General features: G+C 41.5%; 1 protein-coding gene across 1 annotated transcript in view; it reads right to left on the reverse strand.

Annotated features, from left to right (window-relative positions):
* MAML2 (mastermind like transcriptional coactivator 2) overlaps window positions 1-23328 on the reverse strand; it is a 375812-nt gene that overhangs the window by 107843 nt on the left and 244641 nt on the right. The window contains exon 2 of the mRNA XM_002708435.5: window positions 20965-22533. Within this exon, the coding sequence (XP_002708481.1) occupies window positions 20965-22533 (1569 nt within the window). The remainder of the gene's footprint in view (window positions 1-20964; window positions 22534-23328) is intronic.

The raw sequence follows: 23328 nt of genomic DNA on the forward strand, positions 1-23328 counted from the left end.
CTAGTGAATGAACTTAAATAAGCCAGTGACTTTCTCTTACATATGTAAAAAGGAAGTAATGATTTTATTACAAACACCTCTAAGACTCATACCGCCTCTGAAATTCAGAACCTATGTTGGCACATTTACACAGTTTAAATAAATCAAGCTACTTTTACGCCATAGCCAGGGTGCTGTATGCAACAAGGAGCAAAAGGAAGGAGACCGAGTCTCAACTGGGCAGAGATCACCTCAAAGAGAGGACCATTTTCTAAAGGAAAAGCTTTACTTTAAAAACAGATTTACTGCAAAATGAATCCAGAATGGGACCAGAGATCTCATATCCCACCAATGCGTCTGTGTGTTTAAAGCAATGAAGCCAATGCCGGCCTCTTATTCTGCACTGCCACAGGAAACAAGAATACAAATCCACAAAAAAGTCTCCCAATGTGATAAACCCATTGGTCACCCTCTCCATGTGTCTCCAAGGCTAAAGCTTTCTTTTGGTGACTCCATTTCAGTAAAGTATTTTGAGACCTTAGTCCAAACCCTTCTCTAAAGATTTGGCACAAAATATTGATAACCATAAATTTCCATATTTATATTTCCAATCTGTGAGGACTTAAAACTATTATGGAAACCAAGTACAATCTTAGGGAACAGACTGTGTATTTAATTTCACAATGAAACTGGGGCTGCCACATTAATACTGTAAGAATGTTGAATAATTTAACTGAAGTGTATTACATTCTTTGTGCTGTAAATCTTTTCTTTTACTTTTGTGTTTTGGGCAAAATCATCAATTTAGCCTCATGAAAAGGCTTTTGTTTTGCTTTTATATTCTCCAGTCACTTTGACATCTCTTCCATTTCTTATTATTTGATTTCTTGTTGCTAGATTCACTTTTAATTAGAAGAGTCACAGCTACTGAAAACAACGACAATTTAATGGAGTGAAACAGATCTACTCTCTTGGATGGGAGTAACACAATGTGGTTGGCATTGCCTTTCACCTGCTAGTTTGCTGGACACTGTAAATTGTGGTAACACCTCGGTGTAGCAAACTAGAAGGTGTTAGATCTCTGGTTGTACTTAGAACAGTACAGGTAGAAGCAGCCATGTAGATCGGACAGTCTAATTGTGTCCTGTGGACTTGTATCCCTTTTCAAGAAAGTTTTCATTTGCTTCTATGACTAGGAAAAATAAGTTTTACCAAAGTGTTAAATCTGCTCACTTTCAAGGACCATCACTTCGTGGCAATGTGCTCAAATTTTTAATATGAAAATGTATTTTTTCACAAAATAATCATGATACAGGCAGTAGTTGTTTGATATTTAATATCTTTATGCAGAAAGATAAAATACTGAAAGTCTATCAGCTTCGCTGCTACAAAATATACACATAAATGTCTGGAGCCCACTCATCTGATGACATAGGTCTAGTTCATCATATAACTGGAGAAACTGAAGCAGAGTGGTACCTGTTTGTGTGTGGCCACCTGGCTAGTCAACGGCACCAAAGACCCACGGCGTGAGTAAGCTCAGATTCTCAAACTACAACCGTGTGTGAAGGACAGTACACGCTGTGCCTACCAGATTCACAGAGTTACCTAGAAACTGCTGTTGCACTGCTTTCTGTTTATAAAATGCTAATTTGCTGCCTTTTTGTTGACATGGGAGTTCCATCTGACATCTGCAAAGTGTGATTTCTCTCAAAAAAAAAAAAAAAAAAATCCCAAACCCGAGGAAAACGGTAACAAAAGGTTCAGCTCTTCACTAGACTATTGGAGGAAATGTGGAGTATAGTCTGTGGGTTGTGTCTCCTTGTGTAGATCAACACTGGAGGCTTCAAGTCCACCTGGAGTCATGTGCCTTTACATCTGCTTCTGTGGGCTTTTTTGTTTGTTTGTCTCTGGTATCAAGCATGGACAGCCCCACTGGATGCTGTGAGAAGAATGGAAGGTGGACTGACCAACATCCCAATATGAAAACAAATTCCAATCCTTTTGGACACTGGCATACAATTTAGATTCCTGGGTCTGTGATTTCAAGTTATCTTTCTAAATGGCTCTCTCTCATCAAAACAGCAAAACCCGGGGAAGAGCCTTCACTTCCTTTCTGTTGTTTGTTAGGCCAAGCACACCAGGAGTGTTCAGTACACACTGCTGTAAGGAGTGGGGAGGCCAAGGAATGCCATGGCATACTTTCCATTTGAGTATCCTCTGAAAAAATGAACTAGATGGCAGAGCGGCAAAAGGACTATGTAAAAATAAAATCTATATCTGAAAACTTAAGCACAACTCTCGATTTTACTCTTTAAGGCTTCACTTCAGAGTCAATTATGTATCCTCTTTCAGTTCTGAAGTTCAGAAATTCAAGGTCAGACACCAAAGTTAATACCAAAATCTCCCTGAGCTGATATTGATAAAATTTCATGTTTCCTTCCTGATTTTATATTCCCCCAAGTGAATTGAGATTGTGCTCTCCTAGTAGTAAACATGAAATGTAAGGAAATAGGATTGTATTGAGTATTTATTATCAGTAAAATTCATGAATCAGAGAAGAAGCTAATATAGTTGTCCATTTTGTCCTGGAATGCTCAAAGCTTCAACTTTCTCTTTGTTCTCCTTTTCAGTAGCTGTGCTTACATGTATTGCAAAATGTGGCAAATTCTAGGATGTCTCATTACAATCTGCCTCCCTCTCAGACAGGAAAGAGGTTCTGTCTTCTTCATTTTCCTGCCCTCACATACAAGCCCTTATACTCCATCAATCCTCAATCACATACTTAAACGACTGCGAAGTGTGACGGAGTGTGCTGGGTGCTGCTGACTGAAGGGTGAAGACTGTCGAGGAAGATAGATAATTCTGGAAGGCATAGTGTAAAGAGCAAGAGTTGAGCTAGGGGAAGTTGGGTGGGGGTGGATTTGTCTGAATGGCTTCCTATAGGAAGTGATGTTTAAGGGGAAACCTTACTGATGAATAGGAGTTTCCCCAAGTTCTCTTTTTCTTTGTCTTTTCAGGTTACGGGAAAAACTGCTGGGGTTTGTGGCTGAGAACATGCTGATTAATGTGTCATCTGCTACGATGGTCAAGGCCAAAACTATTTCTACTCCAACTAATTGGTGTTCAGACAGCACCTTTCAAGTTGGTCATATGCTAATCTGTCTCAGCTCAGCGGCCTTGCTCTGCAGTCTTCTGTTTCCCTAAACTTGAATCCTGAAGTGAACCTTGGTAGGCCCTGCTCTGTAGGTCCCCATCTTTATTTACAGAACCAACTTGTTCATGGATTCTTTTTCCTCCTCCCTCAGCGCAGTGCCTCACTGGGAGGAACCCTTAACATGAAAAGAATTACAACTGAGATTTACTCTGGCTCTGTGGCTGAGAGGTGTCCCCCTCACACCTCACATTTGAAATACCACCAGGCTGAGCCTCAGAGATGTTCAGGGCTGTGAGAAATCCATGCAAACCCTGGAGGTGTGAATGGTGTGCGCCTTGTAACGCATGCACAAGCAGATACGCCAGCCAAGGAAACGTACAGCAGCTCCCCGCTTCCTCTGTTTACTGTTTTCTCTCCATGGAAGTTTAAATTGACTTCATGTGTACTATCATGTGAGCAACAGTGCAGGGCTGCTCTCTTGTCACTCACTCTCTCTCCCTCTCTCTCACACACACACACACACACACACAAGTGCGCACTCTAAGACATGAGCCCAGTCTTAGAGCTGCTTGCTTCACTTCTCACAGCAACTTCCTCCGCTCAGGATGGGCTCTGGTCCCTGAGGGAAGCCTCGGCATCTGAACTTGGCTGGGACTCCCATTCCCATGGAAATCCAGGCTGCCCTCACATGCCTAGGAACAGCTTCCCGAGGTTCTCACACTTTGCCTCTGTCTTCCTTGGAGAATATGAGCACTCGAGGTGGACTGGGGAGGGGTGTCCGGCAGTGCCCAGCTCACAAAGACCCACGGGTAGCTCTAAGCATGCGGAAAAGGGCCCTATGTGACTCTTCATCAGACCTCAGCTCAACCCTCTGTGTAAACGACTCTTGGAAGTGCTTTCTTTCCATTTCAAAACGGTCCTTGTGGAGTCTGACCTTTATGCCTTGGGATCCTTGCTGAGTTCACATCCACTTACTTATATGCACTCCATTTCAAGTATTCTGAAAAATGTGAAAGAATTTTACAATAGTCAGATAAGATCCTCCCCTCCGCCCCCCTGCAAATCGAATGAAACAGGAGGAGGAAAAACGAATGGAGAGATTTATGAGAATAGTTGACTTCGTTTGGTTTTGCAAACAGAAACGGGCAACTTATCAGAGTTAAAATTGCCTTATAAAGTATCTTTACACACCAGAAGAGATGACACAAATGAACTTCTTGGCTTAAATTTCCTTTCATTTCTCCCTTGGAATCCCTTTCCTAGTTTCTACCCCATTGTTCTGACCCTGTAGGCAATTTCAATTTCATCATACACGTGGGTCAAATCCTTATTTTAGGAATCACTTGGCTGCAAGACTACTGCTGCCTTTTCAGAAGCAAATAGTTTTGTGGACACAGTCTCATTGACCAAGTCCTTCCTCCCAGTGCTGGTGTGGGGTCCAGAGTACAGCCTGGTGAGGCCACTGGATCCAGCACCCCTGGAAGTGAACTCTTTACTGCCTGGTGCTCTCTTTACAGACTAAGATAGACCTGCTGGCTTACTACAGACAATTACATGAAATACACAAAATCCAGTCTTCAACACTAGTGTGCATAGGCAGTCATAGGCCCTGTGATGATAGCCAATCTGTAGATGTCCATGCTACAGAGGATTGCTAGAAATGGAGAGCCCTGTCCTCTGTCACTGGTGTTATGCTGGCTAGCCTTTTCCTCCTTCCCTTGATTTTGTGGCCTGCTTCCTCTTCCATGAAGATGTAGCTGAAGTTGCTGCTAGTCTCCACTCAGAACCTGGAGCCAGGCTGAGTTGGATGCCCATTTTCTGTGGTTTCCATAGCAAAGTGCTCTGTGCACATCTGGGACTCACATTTCTCTCTTATTCTGTAACTCTCCCTTTCACTCAATAGATTGTTTTCCTGATTCCACCATTGTGCCAGGCTCAATCAACGGGCACTGGACAAATCTTTTTTCAAAGAAACAGTGTAATGTTCTGGAAGTCATGTTACTATCCTAACAGCTCGATGTCCATGTGAGTCAAATACTTTGTGTAGGCTAGCCTGAGGACTTAATAAATGTTGTTTAAATTGTTCCTGTGTTAAAAAATGCACAAGAGTGCCAAATAATGGAAATAAAAATGAACTTCTGGAACCTAACAATTTCAAAAGCAGAGGCTGTTTAGAAAGCTAGTACCTGCTTCTAATTTCTAAATGGATTAAAGGATTTCTGTCTCTGAAAACAATGACACTGGACCAGTGCAATGGTTTAAACAGGATTTGGCTCCCAAACTCATACAGACATTCGGGTTGGTGGGGCTAGAATGGTAGAGGTTTGAGCCAATTGTGGTGTATAGGAGATCTGCCTACTGGGGACTCCTTAGGTCACTGAGGTATGCCCTTGGAAGGTAGTTCTTGGGAGAAAGCTGGTTTTAAAAGCTGAGCTGGACCTAGCCATTGTCTTCCTGGCATACCATGTGACGCTCCACAGGTGCTCTGCTACTGTCATTCTCCAGCTTCACCGGATGGATGACCCATTGGGTCTTGACTGACCTTGGACTGTGAACCTCCAAAACTGTGTGCCAAAATAAACCCCCTTCCTTCGTAAGCTGCTCATCTTAGGTACTTTATTGCTGTAACAAAAGGCTAACTCATACAAACAGCAACCAGGCTACTGCTGGAGGAGAGAGCTGGGAGTGTGCAGAGAGCTCTGTCCTTTGCTATAGCTCAAGCACTTCCCTCTTTTAATGAGGTGGCATCTCAAGCATCAAGGCTGCCAGGTGAAAAAGGCAGTTGGAGAACTTCAGTCATGCCAGCAAGAATACCACGAAGGAAACACATCAGTGGTATTGGTTTGCTTGCACATTGGCCTATGGGTTACTTATCCATTAAATACAACAGCACACACAGTGATTCTACCTCTTTTCACTCATTTCAAAACTCTTCTGTATGTTTCTACCCCTTGTATTTACTCCTGGGTTTTGCTTCCGAGAAAGAGTATCAACTCAGAATTCAAGGAGCAAGAGTCTGGAGTTACCTGCTGGTTCAGTTCACAGCCAGAAGCGGGTATCATTCCTTAAACTCAGTTACGTCCCTACCAGTAACCCTGGAAGTCCCTCAGGCAGGAGCTAAATATGATAAGTGACAGTAAATGAACTGACTGGCACAGAAACCAAAATCCACCAGGGAGCAGGCAAAACCAGTAACATATTTTCAGCTGTAACCAGATCAGACTGCAACTGCCTAACACCTAATAAATAGGGGGATAAAGAACTGAAATCTCCTCTGGAAATAACTCTGTTTAAGGATTTCATGGAAAAATATAATAATAAAAATTTGATGTACATAGGACTATGAAAATAGACGTATTAACAAGAGTTAAATCATACAAGCATATTTTCTCTCTCTCTCTCTCTCTCTCTCTCACACACACACACACACACAAAGGGAACAAACTGGGCCAGAAAATAGCAATTATCTTGCACTGGATTAAAAACATGATTGAGAAAACTCCTCAAGGGCAAGGATTATGCATTTATGCTTTTTGGCTAGGAGAGGCAGTCTGGAGTATGGCTAGACTCAGACATACATGGATCTCAATTCCAGTTCTGCCACCTACCAAGTGTGACTTCAGGCAAATTACCAAGCCACTCTGAACTCAATAATTATTCCTATTTCCTAAGAATGTCATGGAAAAAATGCTTGGCATACAGTAGGTGCTCCTTAAATACCATGTAGCACCAAACATATTATCAGTACATGTAATATGTTTAATAATATTTCTTATTGATTTTTGAATGCTTCTCTTTTATTATAACCTCAAATGGGTTATCATTACCTGAAAGTTTAAGATTTTCCATTTCACATCCCCATGGTCAGAAAGCTACCGGCAGATACAGTCCAGCAAAATGAGAGTGCAAATAAACAGAAACGCAGGGATGCAGTAAAGGGACTCCAATAAGGAAGAGAAAAGAAAGGGAGTGGTAGGATGGTGGCAGGAAGTCGTAGGGTGACAGCTGTATCGGCCGGCCTACAGAACACTCATCAGGATTGTTGCTGGGGATAGTAGGTTCCTGGGAAGATGTATCCAAGAGGGCTGTTAAATCATGGATAGGAATTATAACTACAGTTTCCTGCTTATCTTGGCAATGAATATTATTTATTTCTTCATAAATTCTGAAAACATTGACATGGATTTAACCAAATCTTCAATCAAACTGTATTGTGATGAAACAGGTGACAGAGAAAAGATTGAATTAGAACTAAAATCATTTGCTATAATAAGAAATACTAAATATTGTCTATATTTAATAAATCAAGAGATATCAGATAAGGATGAATTAAGAAATCTGTTGGCATATAGCAGAAGAAGCAAATAAACATGTTGAAAATGGTTTCCTCTAGAGACTAAGAAGAATGGGGGGGAGAGGGGGCTGAGGAAGTAGTTTTGTATTTTAGCATTATCTTTTCAAATTATGTTCATGTGTTACATTAAGGAAAGTGAAAATACATTGAAAAATAAGGCTGGTAATTACATTTCAGAATGATAAAATTCAGAATTATGGAATACAACTCTAACAAAGGAAGTAAGCAAGGCCTGATTACTAAAGCTAAAATACTTAGCAACAAGTCTGGGGCTGGATGTGCTGTGTCTCATTCCCATGCTGCTCCGGCACATGGCATGACTCACTTATTAGCAGCTAGGATGGTTTGCTGCAGTCAGTCCATGCTTCAATAATTGTCCAGTGATAAATAACTATACCAACTGCAGGATTTTTCATGAATGTGAGTGAACTTCATCTACAGAACAGAGGTGTCACACCTGAAGTTTATAGTTTTGTTCTTTATGGAGGCGGAAGACTGTAGCATATTACAAGGTTTCTGAGAGCTCTCCCTGACATCTGATTCCGACGTAGACATTCCTCAGAGCTAATCCACTTTGCGCAATGCAAGGGTTCCTCAGAAACACATGTGAGATAATTTAATGGGCATTGTAATTATGCATTCCTATAAGTTCAATACACCCTATTCATGGGTTAAGTTAGAAACTTGGTTTGCAAACTCAGTCTGGAAGAAACTTAAAGATTTCTGAGAGGTGCCACAGGCAAATCAGAAAAGGTCAGGCTGGAGGAGAAAGAATGGAAGAAATGTTCCTGCTAACACAAAGCATACAAACTACTGAAACAGATTTTCAGAAAACATACATGTAACCACATTATCTCAGCTTCCTGGGGAAAAGTTTTTACTGAATTAGTCTAATATTTTGGCCTTGGATTTTATAATGCTGCTTAATAACAGAAACATCGGAGTAAACAGTCCCATGGTGTCTTCAGAAATGTTCCATTGGAGGATGTCCACCATCTTACCTAATTTCTCCCTTAATAAATATACCTTTGAATCCATTTCCAGGAAAAAAAAATTGCCTTCATTCATGAATTTGTGTGCTTTCTTTTATATTTTAAAAAACAAACAAAAGATCTATATCCTCACATAGTTTATTTTTGCTTTAGTTGCCTGGAAACTCTGAGTGAAATGAGGATTTAGCTTTGAAATCACCCACTGCAGGTATCTACTAGCATTTACTTTGTATTGTGTTACTGGAGAGCTTTTGTTTTGCAAAGAGACATGAATTAACATTTGTGAATTGCTGACAAGGTAAAGGTCCTTATTGGTACCTCATGGATTATTTCATGAAAAATTTTCAACAGTCCTGCAAAAAAAGGAGTTGTCATTCTCATTATAGATCACAGAGCTCAGTCTCGGGGAATTTAAGAAACTTGGCCAAAGTCACATGAACACTTTGATGCTTACAACATTTTAGGAAATAGGTAATGCATAAATTCTTTATAATATGCATTTTACGCTTAGATTGTGATCAGAATTTATTCAAACTAATTTAATTTGATTTCAAAATGATACAGCCTATAACACACACACACACACACACACACACACACATCATTACTTCTTTCACCACTTTCCTTTACCCTTCCATTTTCTCCTTTTTCTTTTCCCATGGGATGATACTTTCTCTTAAGATACTCTGTTAGCTGTTGGAGGGACAAAGATGAATGACATACAGATCTTAGTCTCAAGAACTTTAAAGTAGTTCAGTGGTTAAGGTATGGGATTAAAGACAATTCAAGGTAGAAAGCAATGGAAGCCAAATATTTTCTGAGTTTGGGGTGGGTAGAGGAGAAATTCCTTATTCCAACTCAAGGAGTTCACATTTCAATAGACCAGAGATGGAAACAAATCATAATGCATTGTGCTAACAATTGTTCTCTTGTGTTTGCACTGTGCTATGGACACTAGAAGAGGAAAAAACTAACTTGCTTGTTCCACAGCTCAAGAAGGGGTGATTACAGCGACATGGACACTCAAAGGAGGGCAACAGACTTGGGTTCCAAGACAACTGAAGAACTATCTCAGATGGTAAACAGGATGCCCCAGCTGGGGTGGGATCACTCAGTGATTGCAGAAAAGGCATTTATAGGGAGGAGAGCTGATGCTGTGAAGTGGAACTCCAAGGAGCAGCTGGATCTTGTGTAAAACTGTAATTCCAGGGAGAAGGCCAGGTAGAAGCTACAGAGATAGCTGGAAACTCAGATAGCTGGAAACTTGGCCTCAGTCCCAAGCAATATGGAGCAGGGCAGAAAGACACACTGTCCAACCATGAACTGAAAGGACAGGTAGCCAGAAACAAAGAGGATGAAGAGAGTTATGAGCCATAGCAGTGGAGATGGAGAAGAGGGAGGGGTGTGTATGGTCATGTAATGGAGCCAGCCATAGCACCAGGGAAGGGAGAGAGGGATCATGCTGACTGCAGAGGTTCTCAGTCTGGTTCAAAGGAATATGAGATTGATGGAAGATAATTTTTGAAGGATGCTGGAGGTTGACATGTTTTAAGATACAGAGAAAGGAAAGAGTAAACATGTAAGGCAATAATTAATGGAACAATTCCTCTGGAGTAATAGCTGAAGTTCAATGTTGGCCTTAGAGAAGTGGAATGTGGAGGGCAAGGAGACAAGGCAAGGTTGGGTGACTCCTCAGAGATATTCTGAGGTTAGCAAGAACTTCCTAGGACCACAGCAACTGAACATCAAAATCTCTGGTTTTGGTATACAGATATAACGAAGGTCTTCCTGTCCTAGGCTGGGCCTCTCCAGTGTGTTCTCTATAATTTTCATTGCCTTTAGAATAGAAGAGAATACCTTGTATATAGGTCAGTTCAGCCTGTATCCAAATTCCCTCTTCAGAATCTCCTCCCACAAGCTTTATCTATGGGTCACCTAATAGGGAATTCTCTAGCTTACCACTCTGATAAGGAGAACTGGAAGACTAAGACTGCAAGTCCATGGGAAAGGTAGAACTGGGGTCCAGCACTGTGACTTGTGAGTTAAGCCACCACTTGTGATCCTATATGAGTGCTGGTTTGAGTCCTGGCTGCTCCACTTCCAATTCTGTTGCCTACTAATGTGCCTGAGAAAGCAGCAGAAAATGACCCAAGTGGTTGAGCCCTTACACCCACATGAGAGACCTGGATGGAGATCCAGGCTCCTGGCTTCAGCCTGGCCCTGCCCCAGGCATTGCAGCCACTTGGAGAGTGAACCAGCAGATAGAAGATCTTTCTTTCTCATTCTCTCTCTCTCTCTCTCTCTCTGACTGTCTCCCTCTTTACCTTTCAAATAAACATGTATTTTTTAAAGGCAGGACTGGTATGGGGGAAAGTAGAAGTGCTAGCTCATGTTCTTAGCTTCTGAGGAAGAGAGGCTAATGTATTTATATCCATAAATCCCCAGAACAGAAGAAAGGATAGTGAGTCAATGGTGCAATTCATTTGCTCATTTCAACAAACATGATCTAAATCCCTGGAGAAGATGTGTTAGGGTTGAGAATTCAGTATTGAACAAGAGAATCACAATCCCTCTCTTCAATTAGCTTGCAGTCGAGTTGGGGAAGACATAGAAGAACAAGGTAAGAAGGGTGACAAATACTAGAAGACAGGAAGAGGAAGGAGCTATCAGAACACATAGAAGGAGAGCTAATCCATATTGGAAGGCCAGGGAAACCTTTTTGAGGAGACAGTGTGTTAGCTGAAACTGAAGAAAGCTTAGAGGTGAGTTAGCCAGCAGAATAGAGCAGAAAGAACAGCAGGTTTGAAGACCAGTGGATGAGAGAAAACACCATACTTTTCAGGAATTGGAGGGCATTTGTTACAGAGAAAGCTGAATGCAGAATGTGTATGAGTTTGGGGCAAAGATGTGTTTATGGGTGAGATTTGACAGAAGAGTAAGTTTAGGAATGGAAGCCAAGAAATCGGGAGAGTTTGGCAGAAACCAAATCATGAAGCACTTTATAAGCTACATAAGGAGCTAGACTTTATCCTAAGACAAATGAAGACCCTTTAAAAGTTTTGAGCAGATGACTGACATGATCAAATTCTTATTTTAGAATGCTCACTCTTGTTGCACATTGGCAAGACTGGAAGACAGCAAATCAGTTAGCAAGCACATGAAGTAAGAAGAGATGATGGTCAAAGCTAGTCTGGATATGTTCCACCCAGAGATATGTCCATTCAAGAGTGCATTCATCTGTGCCAGGGGATTGTAGGCCATGTTGATGGGCCTGCCAGCTCATTAGCTTCATGAATCATCCCCAATATGGTTCCTTTTCCAGAAAGTTCTCTTCAACTGTTGTAACCAGTAAGAACTCCAGTGGCTGTGTGTCCTGGCCCCTGCCTTATTCCAATACCTTCCATGGAACAGATCTTAAGAAGGTTGGGGAAAGAGGTTGGTTCATAACTGGCCTAGAGGAAGAGTGAATGGAGACAGGGTACAGGCAAAGTAAGACAAAATTAGACAAAGTTCTAGAGACACAGTAGAAATGTGAACCAAAGACTCAAAGGTGAGGCACACATTTTTCTGTGTTCACTCACAGACCTGCAAACTACAAGCAGTAGGGACTAAAACGCTCATTGTTTGTGAAGTTCTTGTATCCTAAAGGTGGAAGAACTGCAGCTTCTGTGTAAAAGTGGAACATGCTAGTGATTCTGGGTGGAGTGAATTAGCAGTAGAAAGAAGGAGGAACAGATCAACCAATTTTTTCATTCTTAGGGACCTTGAAAACTTGATTTTGCAAGAAGCACAGAAAGGCAGTCAATGGCTTCCCTCTACTATGCTTGACTCAATTTATTGCTTAGACAATAAGGCACTGCTTTATTGTTCAAATTCATTGCATCAAATGCATATATCCAGCCAGAGCTTTTTTTTTTTTTTAATTAGTATCCCGACAGCTGCCTAAGCAGGGTGTGTGTGTGTGTGTGTGTAAGTTGGGTCTCCTCTGCTTGAAACACTATGTAAAAGAGTAAGATGATTCACTCACATTACATCTCTCTGATCTTAGTAGTCTAAACATTTGTACAGTCTTTTGTTTCAAACCTTGAATTCCTTATAGTAAACACCTTCTGAATCTCAAGTCTTTGTTCCTGATTTTAATTAACCATTAATGTGCAAATTTGCTGATTAGTGCACAGGCTAAATAAGGGAGTTTTTTGCTTCACTTCTATTTCACAAAAAGAAACCACCATTCTTTTCTACCAAACTGATAGCAACTGACATCTGATTAGAAAAGACAAAACTAATTAGAATGGGTGCAAAGGGGATTGTTTGAGTCACCTACATTAATGCACATTACAGTTACATATCTGTCAGATTTTCCATTAACCCTCTTGCATTTCCATCTTCAGGATCAAATCTATTTCTTAACCCTATACCCTTTCTTTCTCTGGTTGGAAACTTGGTATTCAACAGGCTAAATTACCCACTAATGCTTTAAATGCACAGCTCTTACTGATGGATGTGACACACAGACAAAGACCTTGGAATGAGAATAATAGAAGCCATTCCCTAACCGTGGAGTTGAACCCTATGTATTATGATCCCCAGGCTAACATGTTCTTCTTCTTGTGTTTATTTCTTTATTGAGGGATACAGGAGTTGATTGTTGATTTACACTGATTCACTCCATTGTGCTTTGATCCACTGCATACTAGGATAACAAAATAAAATAAAAAAGAAAGTAGAATATCTAGCAAACAGAGTTCTATTCTGCAAAAGGTTGAAAGAGCATATTTAAAATTGAACTTTAACTGGTTGACTTAGGAGAAATGCCCATTTGATTTTTACTCAGTTATCACAGAGAGCTTGTTGCAAAGGATTAGGATAAAGTAGCATACACATCCAATGGGAAACCTGGAAGTTGTATGAACAGATACTTCCTTCAAATCAAAAGCTCACTGAGGGGATAGACCAGGTCTTCCTAATCTTTCAGACCAACTAGGTGCAAAGGGAGTTGTTTAATCTTCAATCCCCAGTTCCTAGCACATTTAGGTCAATACATTTTCATCATATGAATCAGTGAAAGCAAGAATTATAGCTTCACCTTATTGAGACACTTTCAGGATTCTGAAATTCTAGTGGATGCTGTTAAAGAAAAAGACAATGAATGAATTTTCTTTATCATTTAAATAATCTAACAAAACTTCAGAATCTTTTGCTTTAAAAATTAAATTGAAAACCCAGTTACTTGGTCTTTTTTCCATCTTTAGCTGGGATCAGAGGTTCTAAAAATCCCAGTTGCAAATCAGCCTAGCAACAGATGCAAAAAGAAGCCTGTGATATGTTGAAAATAGCTCAGTTTGAAAAAAAAAATCTGGTTATTTAATTTTTAAGTACTTTAAAAATTTTATATTTCTCTTCTTGCACTACAACTTCATCTTTGTTCTCAGTTGTAGCACAAATATACAGACTTGTGCCTGGCACATAAGAGGCTCTTGACAAATAGTTCTTGAATGAATGAATAGAAGCTGTTGCCAGAATTAAGAATGATACAGTACTCAATTTAGCCTGGAATCTTCATTCATGGTTCCTGGTATGGCAAATCAGGAAACTTAGGGATTTCTGGATACAGACATGTCAAGTTCAGTGAATTTGACTGAATATCCCTCCCTGCATTCTGAATTAACTTAAATTCTAGCTCAGATAGTGATTTTGCCTGAGAATGAACAGAAAAGTTAAATTTCAAATACAAACCACAAGAAAGGCCCTGGTAGCATAACCCAAACCTTACATATTTACTTTATGCAGCATAGTTTGGGGCAGCCCTACATTCACAGGTCAATACTAACTGCAACTCTCAGTAAGTGATTTGACCTTCCTGAGTCTCCATGTCCTCATCTGTAAAAAGTGGCTAGAACCTGCCATTTGTATTGTTTGTGTATGGCACTGAGCAGGTACCAACATTAAAACAAACCATCCCACAAGCAAAACAACAGCAGATGAGCAAAAATCTCCACAAAATCCCTCTTTCTAAATTTTCCAATTAAGATTGCTTAGTACCAATTATATGTCTCTGGAAATTCATTTCACTTCTTGGTCTAAGCACTAGCTTCATAGAGTATTAAAAACAATGTTTCTGTTCTTTGTAAATTTAAATGATGGATAAAATGACAACATAAAAATAGTGCTCCTATTTCTCCACTGACAACACATAATATGTCTGTATCAGGCTTTTTCTCTTTTGCCAAGATGAAGCCAAGGTAAGTCAGAGAAGTTACCAAACGCTCCATGGTCATTTGTATGATCACCTAGCAACTTTTGTATCTCTATCCCATCTTCACTCTAAGCTTCATGTCATTTCTGTTCAGTCCCCGTCACAAGTTTGTCCCAATCTTTTGGTCTCATTCTTGGATGCTGGATATACCATCTACCGAATGCTCTTGTTTTCCGTCTTCTTTAAGACTTTGGCTCGGTGCCCTTCATTTTCCTGACCTCTTCTAACTGGGTTCTAACCTCTAAACCCAGGCTTTGGCGTTAGCTTAGTTGGATGACTCTTCAGCTAAGTGCCAGTCTCCAGGAAAGCGGTGGAAAGGATGTTATACCACCGTAAAACACTGAATTCATGATGATCTTCCCATGAGAAAAGGTATTCCCAGCTGATACAAGGTTCCTATCTTTTCTCTGGCACTTCCCCTGGACAACTATAAGGATTTAGAGATATAACTATTGTAATTATATAAGAACTACTGTAATTCCTCCACTACCACCCAGACCAATTTGGAAACAAAATTCTTAGCATTTATCTTTAAGATGATCTATATTACCTTAAAGAAATGTGGAGGAGGCCATTGCAAGACTTGCCTGATTTGCATGAAGAATTGACACAGATTAGTGAATGATCAGCTTGGCTAGGTGGAGAGAGTACAGTGAGGTTTTCAACATATGATTGAAGAACTTGGCTTTAAACTGAAGAGGAAATGTACAAATTTATGTTTCAGTCATAACAAACCATCCATTCACTGGCTGCCTTCCCTCCTAGAAGTTTCAGAGATGGGAGCATTCTTAACCAAATATAGAATCCAAATATACAGATCCAGTGTTAGAAAAGAAAATCATACTTTTTAAGTGACAGATTATTTAACTCTAAAAAAGAATGTTCAAGAGGAAAGCACTTTTGGATTGAACCCACATAAGTCCTGGTTGACCAGTAACTCCTTCATACCTTAACAACTATTTGGTGACTTGTGGATAAATCAGAAATGCATGTATTGCATCCCTCTCCTGCCCTCTCCCATAACCCTCACAGGAAGAGAAGAAAATTATAGCCAAGAGGGATCTCCATTTGCCAAGCCTCAAATATTAGCAAGATGAGTCCACTGAAGACATTTTGAGAAACACCAAATACTATTTGTTCTCCCAGTCTCTGAAGAAAATATTAAAACTACCCCAGGCATGGAACAATAAGAACATATCCAACAATTCAATTCTGCTGCAGCCATCCCTTGGGCATCACTCACATCTAGGAGAACACGGGTGAGTATACAGTAAAGGGAGAGAGGCATAAGAATTCCCCAAATTCAGTCTCTGCCCGAGCTTGTGGAGCTGTCGGGGTTCAGGGTTCTGAAAGGTAAAGAGAAGGCCGTCTTTGCACATCTCTTGGGTAAATGGCAGACAACTGACGAACACATTCAGTCTCCCGTTTTGCAGCAGAGAGTTAAGATTTCTACCATTTCCAAGGCTAAAGGGCTCCAATTAGCAAATCCCATAGTAAATCTTCCTAGGTTTGACACAAAGTGAGTATGACAAGCAGAAAAAAATACACGGCCAGTGTTTTCATTTTGGATGCTTTGGTTGATAAATTTAAACATTGCTTACTTCCTAATCCCTGCCTCTACCCGCTACTTCAGTCATGAGCAACGGAGACTGAGCAGTTCTGGCATGAGAATATACATTTGAACCTGTCCGCTATGGAGGGCAGAGTTGAAACTACTCTGTCTGAGTTGAGCATACTTGACTAAATACTGGGTGAGGAAATAAGAATCAGAAAAAACTTTAGAAAAATACACAAAATATGTAAAATCGTCTCTAGAAATTACCATTTGAGAAGCAATTCATTTATTTTCTCTGTTGCCTTCAAAGAAACTTCACACACCACACTTGAAAGGCATCTTTGTCATATAATAATTATTCCTTATTTTTGACCCAAAATAACACTACCCAGCTTGGCTCTTTTCAAAAATCACCCTGACAGGGTGAACATTAGTGTGTTGGTAATAATCTACTAAATGTTCTCTAAGCTCTGAAGACAATCCCCAAAGAAAATTCCATAGTTGCCTTGGACAATAGCACCATTATCAGAATGTGTACAACCCCCTAAGGTAAATGCTTTCAAGGGGGTAATACTCAGGGGCTAGCACTGTGGTACAGTGGGTTAAGCCACCACCTGCAGTGCCAGCACCCCACATAGACACTGATTCCAGTCCCAGCTGTTCCACTTCTGATCCAATTTCCTGTTAATGTGCCTGACAAAGCAGCAGAGGATGGACCAAGTGCTTGGGCCCCCACACCTCCATGGGAGACCAGGAAGAAGCTCCTGGCTCCTGGCTTCAGCCGGGCCCCGCTCCAGCAGTTGCAGCCATTTGAGGAGTGAACCAGCAGATGAAGATCGACATTCTCTCTCTCTCTCTCATTATGAATTATAAATAAACAAATACATCTTTTAAAAATATTTACTTGACTGTGGAGCTCTAGCATATTTGCTTAAGGCTCAGACGCATGGGTATCTGAATACCTTGGGGCTGACACTGTGGTATAGCAGCTTAAGCCTCCGCCTGGGTACCAGTTTGAGAGTCGGCTGTTCCACTTCCCATCCAGCCCTCTGCTGACACATCTGGGAAAGCAGTGGAGGATGGCCCAAGTGCTTGGGCTCCTGCACTCATCTGGGAGACCTAGAAGAAGCTCCCGATTCCTGGCTTCAGCCTGGCCCAGCCCTGGCCATTGTGGCCCATTTGGGGAGTGAACCAGTGAATAGAAGATCTTTCTCTCTTTCTCTTCCTCCCTGTAACTCTGCCTTTCAATTAAATAAGCAATCATCTTTAAAAATAAAATAAAATCATACCTATTGAATTGTTGGGCTGGAAGGGACAATATGGTTCAATCTAAAACCTTAGACAAAGCTTTACAGGGATAGTCATTCTCTGCTTCTATAGAAGAGGTATTTTGATATGCTGCCACCACTTTCATGACTCTTTAAGAGCCTTCTTGAAGAGATGAACATGATCTTGGTCATCATAAGTGTCATATTTATTGGGAAATATAAAAAATTTACCTAAGGCACTGGAAGATGGTTGATTTGGCTGTCAGCACCCATTTGTGTGCTTGGGTCCTGGAAACTCAAATATGGACTAAGAGATCAGGAGTTGGCCATGGTTGCTGATATTAGTGGGATATCCAGAGACGCGACATAGCATGCTGGAGGTGTCGAGGAACCCCTCCCCTCCAAGAGCCTATGAGGCATCAAAGATTATATATTACCTATATTCCCTGTTATTATTTCCTTTGGTTAGCTCCATGATGTTTATCCTCATGTCAACTATCACACAGATGTTTTAAAAAATGTTTCTTTCTTTGATAGCTCTGAAGGTTAGAGATTCAAGATTTTCTTTATCCTCAAAGAATTTAATGTCCTATGTAACTTATGTACATAGGGCTCAATGATAGAAGAAATCCCGCTTGTAAGGATCCCACAATGATTCACCAGTGGTTATTCATGTTTCAATACATCCTATGTGCGAGCTGTGTATCCTAGTGGCTGAAAGCATAGGCTTCGGAGTAGATCATCAGAATCCTGAATGCTATTTATTATCTGTGTGACCTTGGGAAAATTATTGAACTTCTCTGTGCCTCATTTCTTATACCTGTAATAGTGGAATAATGGTATTTCCCTCACATAGGTGAAAAGAGATATCAAAAATAAGGGAGATGACAATCATGCCAGTAATACAGTAGGCACCCAATAAAGGCTAATTCCTTACTATCTCATTATTTTTTTTTTATTTTTATTTTTGACAGGCAGAGTGGACAGTGAGAGAGAGAGACAGAGAGAAAGGTCTTCCTTTTGCCATTGGTTCACCCTCCAATGGCCGGCGCGGCCGGCGCGCTGTGGCCGGCGCACCGCGCTGATCCAAAGGCAGGAGCCAAGTGCTTATCGTGGTCTCCCATGGGATGAGGGCCCAAGGACTTGGGCCATCCTCCACTGCACTCCCTGGCCACAGCAGAGAGCTGGCCTGGAAGAGGGGCAACCAGGACAGAATCCAGAGCCCTGACTGGGACTAGAACCTGGTGTGCCGGCGCCGCAAGTCGGAGGATTAGCCTATTGAGCCACGGCGCTGGCCACTATCTCATTACTTTTAATTTTCATTTTTTGTTATTAGAAGACCTGGCCCAGGGAGCGTAAATTGCTATGCACTTACCATACTATTGAACACTGGAAAAATTAGAAATAGTTCTGTTTTACTTCCCTAATACTGTTTATGTTAGAATTTTGGAATTGTTCCAGTGCTTCTCCTATAGAACAGAAGTGTTTGTTTAAAAATAATATTTTGGGGGCAGGCATTTGGCATGCAAGTTAGGTTGCTGCTTGGGACACCTTCATCCCATATCATAGTTTCTGGTTCAAGTCCTGGCTGCTCTGATCTGATCCAGATTCCTGCTAATGGTCACCCTAGGAGGCAGGAGGTGATAACTTAGATACATGGGTTCCTGCTAACCATGTAAGAGATGGAAATGAGTTCCTGGCTCCTGTCTGTAGCCTGGCCATTTGTGAGCATTTGAGGAGTGAACCAATGCATAGCAGGTCTCTATTACCCTCTCCGTCCTTCTGCCTTCCAAATAAAATGAAAATAAATATAATTTTAAAAATAAAAATAATACTTTTATTACTTATTGCTCTTTCTATGACAATCATAATAGCCAATTTATTCTAAACTCTGGGCTGAGAATTATATCATACTCAGTGAACCCTAGGAGAAATTCAGTGAATTGTTTGAGGTTGCACAGCTTGGAATGTCTGAATAAGAATTTGAACCTACAATCATCCAAATCAAAATGCCTACCTTTCGCATTAGAATGTGGTTCCAAAATGTTTTTAAATGATTCTTAAATTGTTCATGTTAAAATATATGATTCTATTCCAAATCCATTCTCTATAATCTACAATTTAAAAAATACTTAAAATTGGGTAACAGCTGAAAGCTTTACTTGGTGCACAGCCTTAGAATCCTTGTTGAGTCTAGTTTTCTCTTGGCCCACATCTAGGGCAAAGGTTAGCTTGGACACAGTCTGTGGTGCTCGTGGCATTCATTTCTGGGCAGTAGCCATGAAAACTACTCTAGGAATGCTATTGGAATTAGGCTTTGCACCGTCTAATGAGTACTGTCCTGACATAAGGTTTTGACACATAATGGGCTGATGTGCTGTCTTTGTGTTTGGACTGATAATGTAGACTTGTCAAATTACATGCACAGAGCAAAATTCAACCTTCCTTCCTTTCTTCCAGGAAGAGTTTCCTTTTTCAAGTTCCCTGGGGTTTCCGGCTTACTCACCAGTATGTGCTCTGGGGAAACAGGGTGACCTCTTTGCACTGTTCATATTTGGGGCTGAACTAAACCTTTGATTTATCTTAACCAAAGGACATCAGGCAACCACAGGTTTATCATGATGATTTCATCCTTTAACACACAGACATTGTAACTCATGCAGTGCTTTCTCCAGAATCCTTCCCTAACTTCCCCTGGCTGGGTAAGATACCCACTCTTGTGCTCTCAAACCATTACTCTTTCTATCTGCTATTAAAACGCTAGTTGTTAAAGTATGTCTCACCTCTCCAGACTTGGAGACAGGGATCACATCCTAAATAGGAATGATAGTCCACAGGTACCCCATGGAGTCAGAGCAGATATGTCATCATGGGTTGGTCATTTAGAAACTGCAGTTGGTTGGTGTAGGTGTAGATCAGTCACTGAATTCTCCATCATCTCTGGCCTTCCCTTATTCCAATACTGAGCATAATCATGGCATCTTGCATATATAGTAGGTGCTTAGGAACTATAGATGTGGACTGACTTAATGACTGAGGGACCGGTTGGGTGAATGAACTTCAGGCATGTCAAAACTTGATTCACAGCTGGATGTATCACTAAAGACATGAATTATGATGTAATATTCTTTTGTTCTGTTTTGTTTAATAATGCAACCCTCTTAGTAAGTGAGAACCTTTGATCATCATAGATCCCAACGATAGTAATGCTATAAAGAAAACATTAGCCTCTATCTCTGGACTCCCTAAGTCCAAAGTCCTAGACTTTATAAGGTCTGCACATGAATCCCTCAATGCAACTACTGTCTTTGGTCTTGACCCTGTGCCAACACACATGTAATGGTACTCAAAGCATGATGATCAAGCTAACTGGTGTTTAAGTGTCTAAGAGGAGGGCTCTTACCTGTCTGTGCTGTTGGCTGACTTGATACCCCAGTCCTGTGACGGGCTGATTCTGAATTTTCTGAAGCAGGATCTTTTGCTGAAGCGGCAAGGGTGACCTTAGCAAAGGCTGGCTTGATACAGGCTGAGTGGGCTGGGATGCTGGCTGTTGCTGTTGTTGTTGTTGCTGCTGCTGCTGCTGTTGCTGCTGCTGCTGAGCTGAAATTGCGCTCTGTTGCTGTTGCTGAGCTGAAAGCGAGCTCTGTTGTTGCTGCTGCTGCTGCTGCTGCTGCTGCTGTTGCTGTTGCTGTTGTTGTTGTTGCTGCTGCTGCTGCTGCTGTTGGGTATAGTGTAGGAGAGAAGGTTTGTTCTGGGAAGGCAAAACAGAAGGCATCTGCTGGTTCGCTTGATCTGAGTTAAAATGGAATAAAGGCTTGGTGGTGCCATGACGGGGCTCCATGGCTGGATGCGGGTTGTTAATAAAACTTCGACTGAGATCCTGAGGCTTTTGCTGCATGAGCACATCCAGATGCCCACCCTGAGCCGAGGGGTTGGCCTTGTACATGTAGTTAGCCATTACTTTTGACTGGTTGCTGCTGCCAGCCACCCCAGGCATAGGTGAGCTCTGTGGGCTGAATGGCTGCTGCACAAAAGAAGGGCTGGGAATTTTCTCCTGCCCAAACGGACCTGGGGATGGTCCAGCGGAGGAGGGCAGGGTGGACCAGTTGGTAGGCTGGTGCTGCTGCTGGTGCTGCTGCATCCGGGCATGCTGTTGACGGTTGGCAGCTATCTGTTTGAGCTGTTGGGCATGGGATACCTCCTGCCAGCTTGGCAGGGCCCGGCTGGCCCCTGAGGCTGTCTGAGGCTGAACCTGATTCTGAGAGACTGAAGGGACTGGAGATGATGTGGAAAGAGCAGAATTGGCCATGGAGAATGTAGGCCCAGCTGATGGGGGTCTCAACTGTGGAGAGCCTGCGGGGCCCTGAGTCAGGCCAGGTGAGTATTCACTTTTGATCACTATCTTCTCCATGGGCAAGGAGGGCCTGGGGGTGCTCCTCTGGCTTTGCTGACCCAAGTCAATGTTAAACGGGTCATCCTGCTTTATGGTGGCATTGATCATGTTCTCCAGCTCAAGGTCGCTCATGGGAGGCACAGAGATGTTGGTGAGTTCATTGAACAGTTCCTGCAGCTCAGGATCCATCAGCTGCTCTCCAGAGTCATCTCCAAATCTATTTGAAAAAATATTCTCCTGGGCCATTTGACCATCCATGTGCTTACTGCAAGACAGAGTCTCTCCTGGCTCTTTCTTCACCTCCTTTAAGCCCATGTTAAACATACCATTGCCAGGAGAATGTGTGTGGGGTGGCAGGGTGTTAGCCTTCCTCAGGGGTGGCTGGCTCATAGGCAAGGTCCCCGACATAATCTGATTTTGTCCATTATTTACTTGGAGGCCACCTTGTCCTGCAGAGAGGTTCTCCTCAACACGAATTCTTTTGATATCGAGGAACGAGTTGTCAACAAAGCCATTGGGCCTCTTGCTGTTGGCAGGAGACAGGTTAATTACCTGCTTTCTTTTCAAGGAACCCTGGAGCTAAAAGACAGAGGGGAATAGAAAGTGAAACATGAGCTATCAATCTAGTTATGACTCTAATCAAACATAATGCAATAGTAAATATTTCTTCTATTTACAAACAAGGTGTAGTAAAAAAGAAAAGCACAATGAAGCCCAGTCTGGATTATAATGAAACTCATAGCAGCACAGGCAGAACACGGTCAAATGTTTCTGGGAGAGCAGATTAAGTAGGTGAAAGATCACAGTGGTTCCTATGATCAGTACATAAGTCAATGGATGAAGACATCTTTAAATATCATGAGGAGTTATTCCTAAACCCTAGGATTAATCACTAGAGCATTGTTGTCTTCTGGAACAGGCTAAAATACTCCACATGCACATACATGCAACCCTATGCAGCAATAGATGATCAGAACACACACTAATTTGATCAAGATTTGAAACACCAACAAGTCTAAAGCTGGGAAAGAATTTCCACTTCCCTTTTCCACCCCTTCATCTCTTGTCTCTAAGTAAGTAATAGAACTAGTGTTGATGTTCAAGGAGATGGTCTATCTGTTGTCCATCTATTTTTCTTCCTATAATTTCACCGCTTTGCCTTCATGTCCCTGTAGCAAAGTTGTGTGGACACACAGAACGAATCATGAGATTATCATCTACCAGATGAGACAGCCCGAACACACACTCTCCTGCCGACTCCCTTCTTTGTTGCCTGTCTCCTAACTGAAGTTATGAGACCAAGAGATGGTTCCGCGTCCATGTTACCAGCACAGGCTTCAGAAACATACTGAGTCAATCTCAAATTTTAATTCT

Source organism: Oryctolagus cuniculus, chromosome 1 (genome assembly GCF_964237555.1).
Source record: "Oryctolagus cuniculus chromosome 1, mOryCun1.1, whole genome shotgun sequence".
NCBI lineage: Eukaryota > Metazoa > Chordata > Mammalia > Lagomorpha > Leporidae > Oryctolagus > Oryctolagus cuniculus.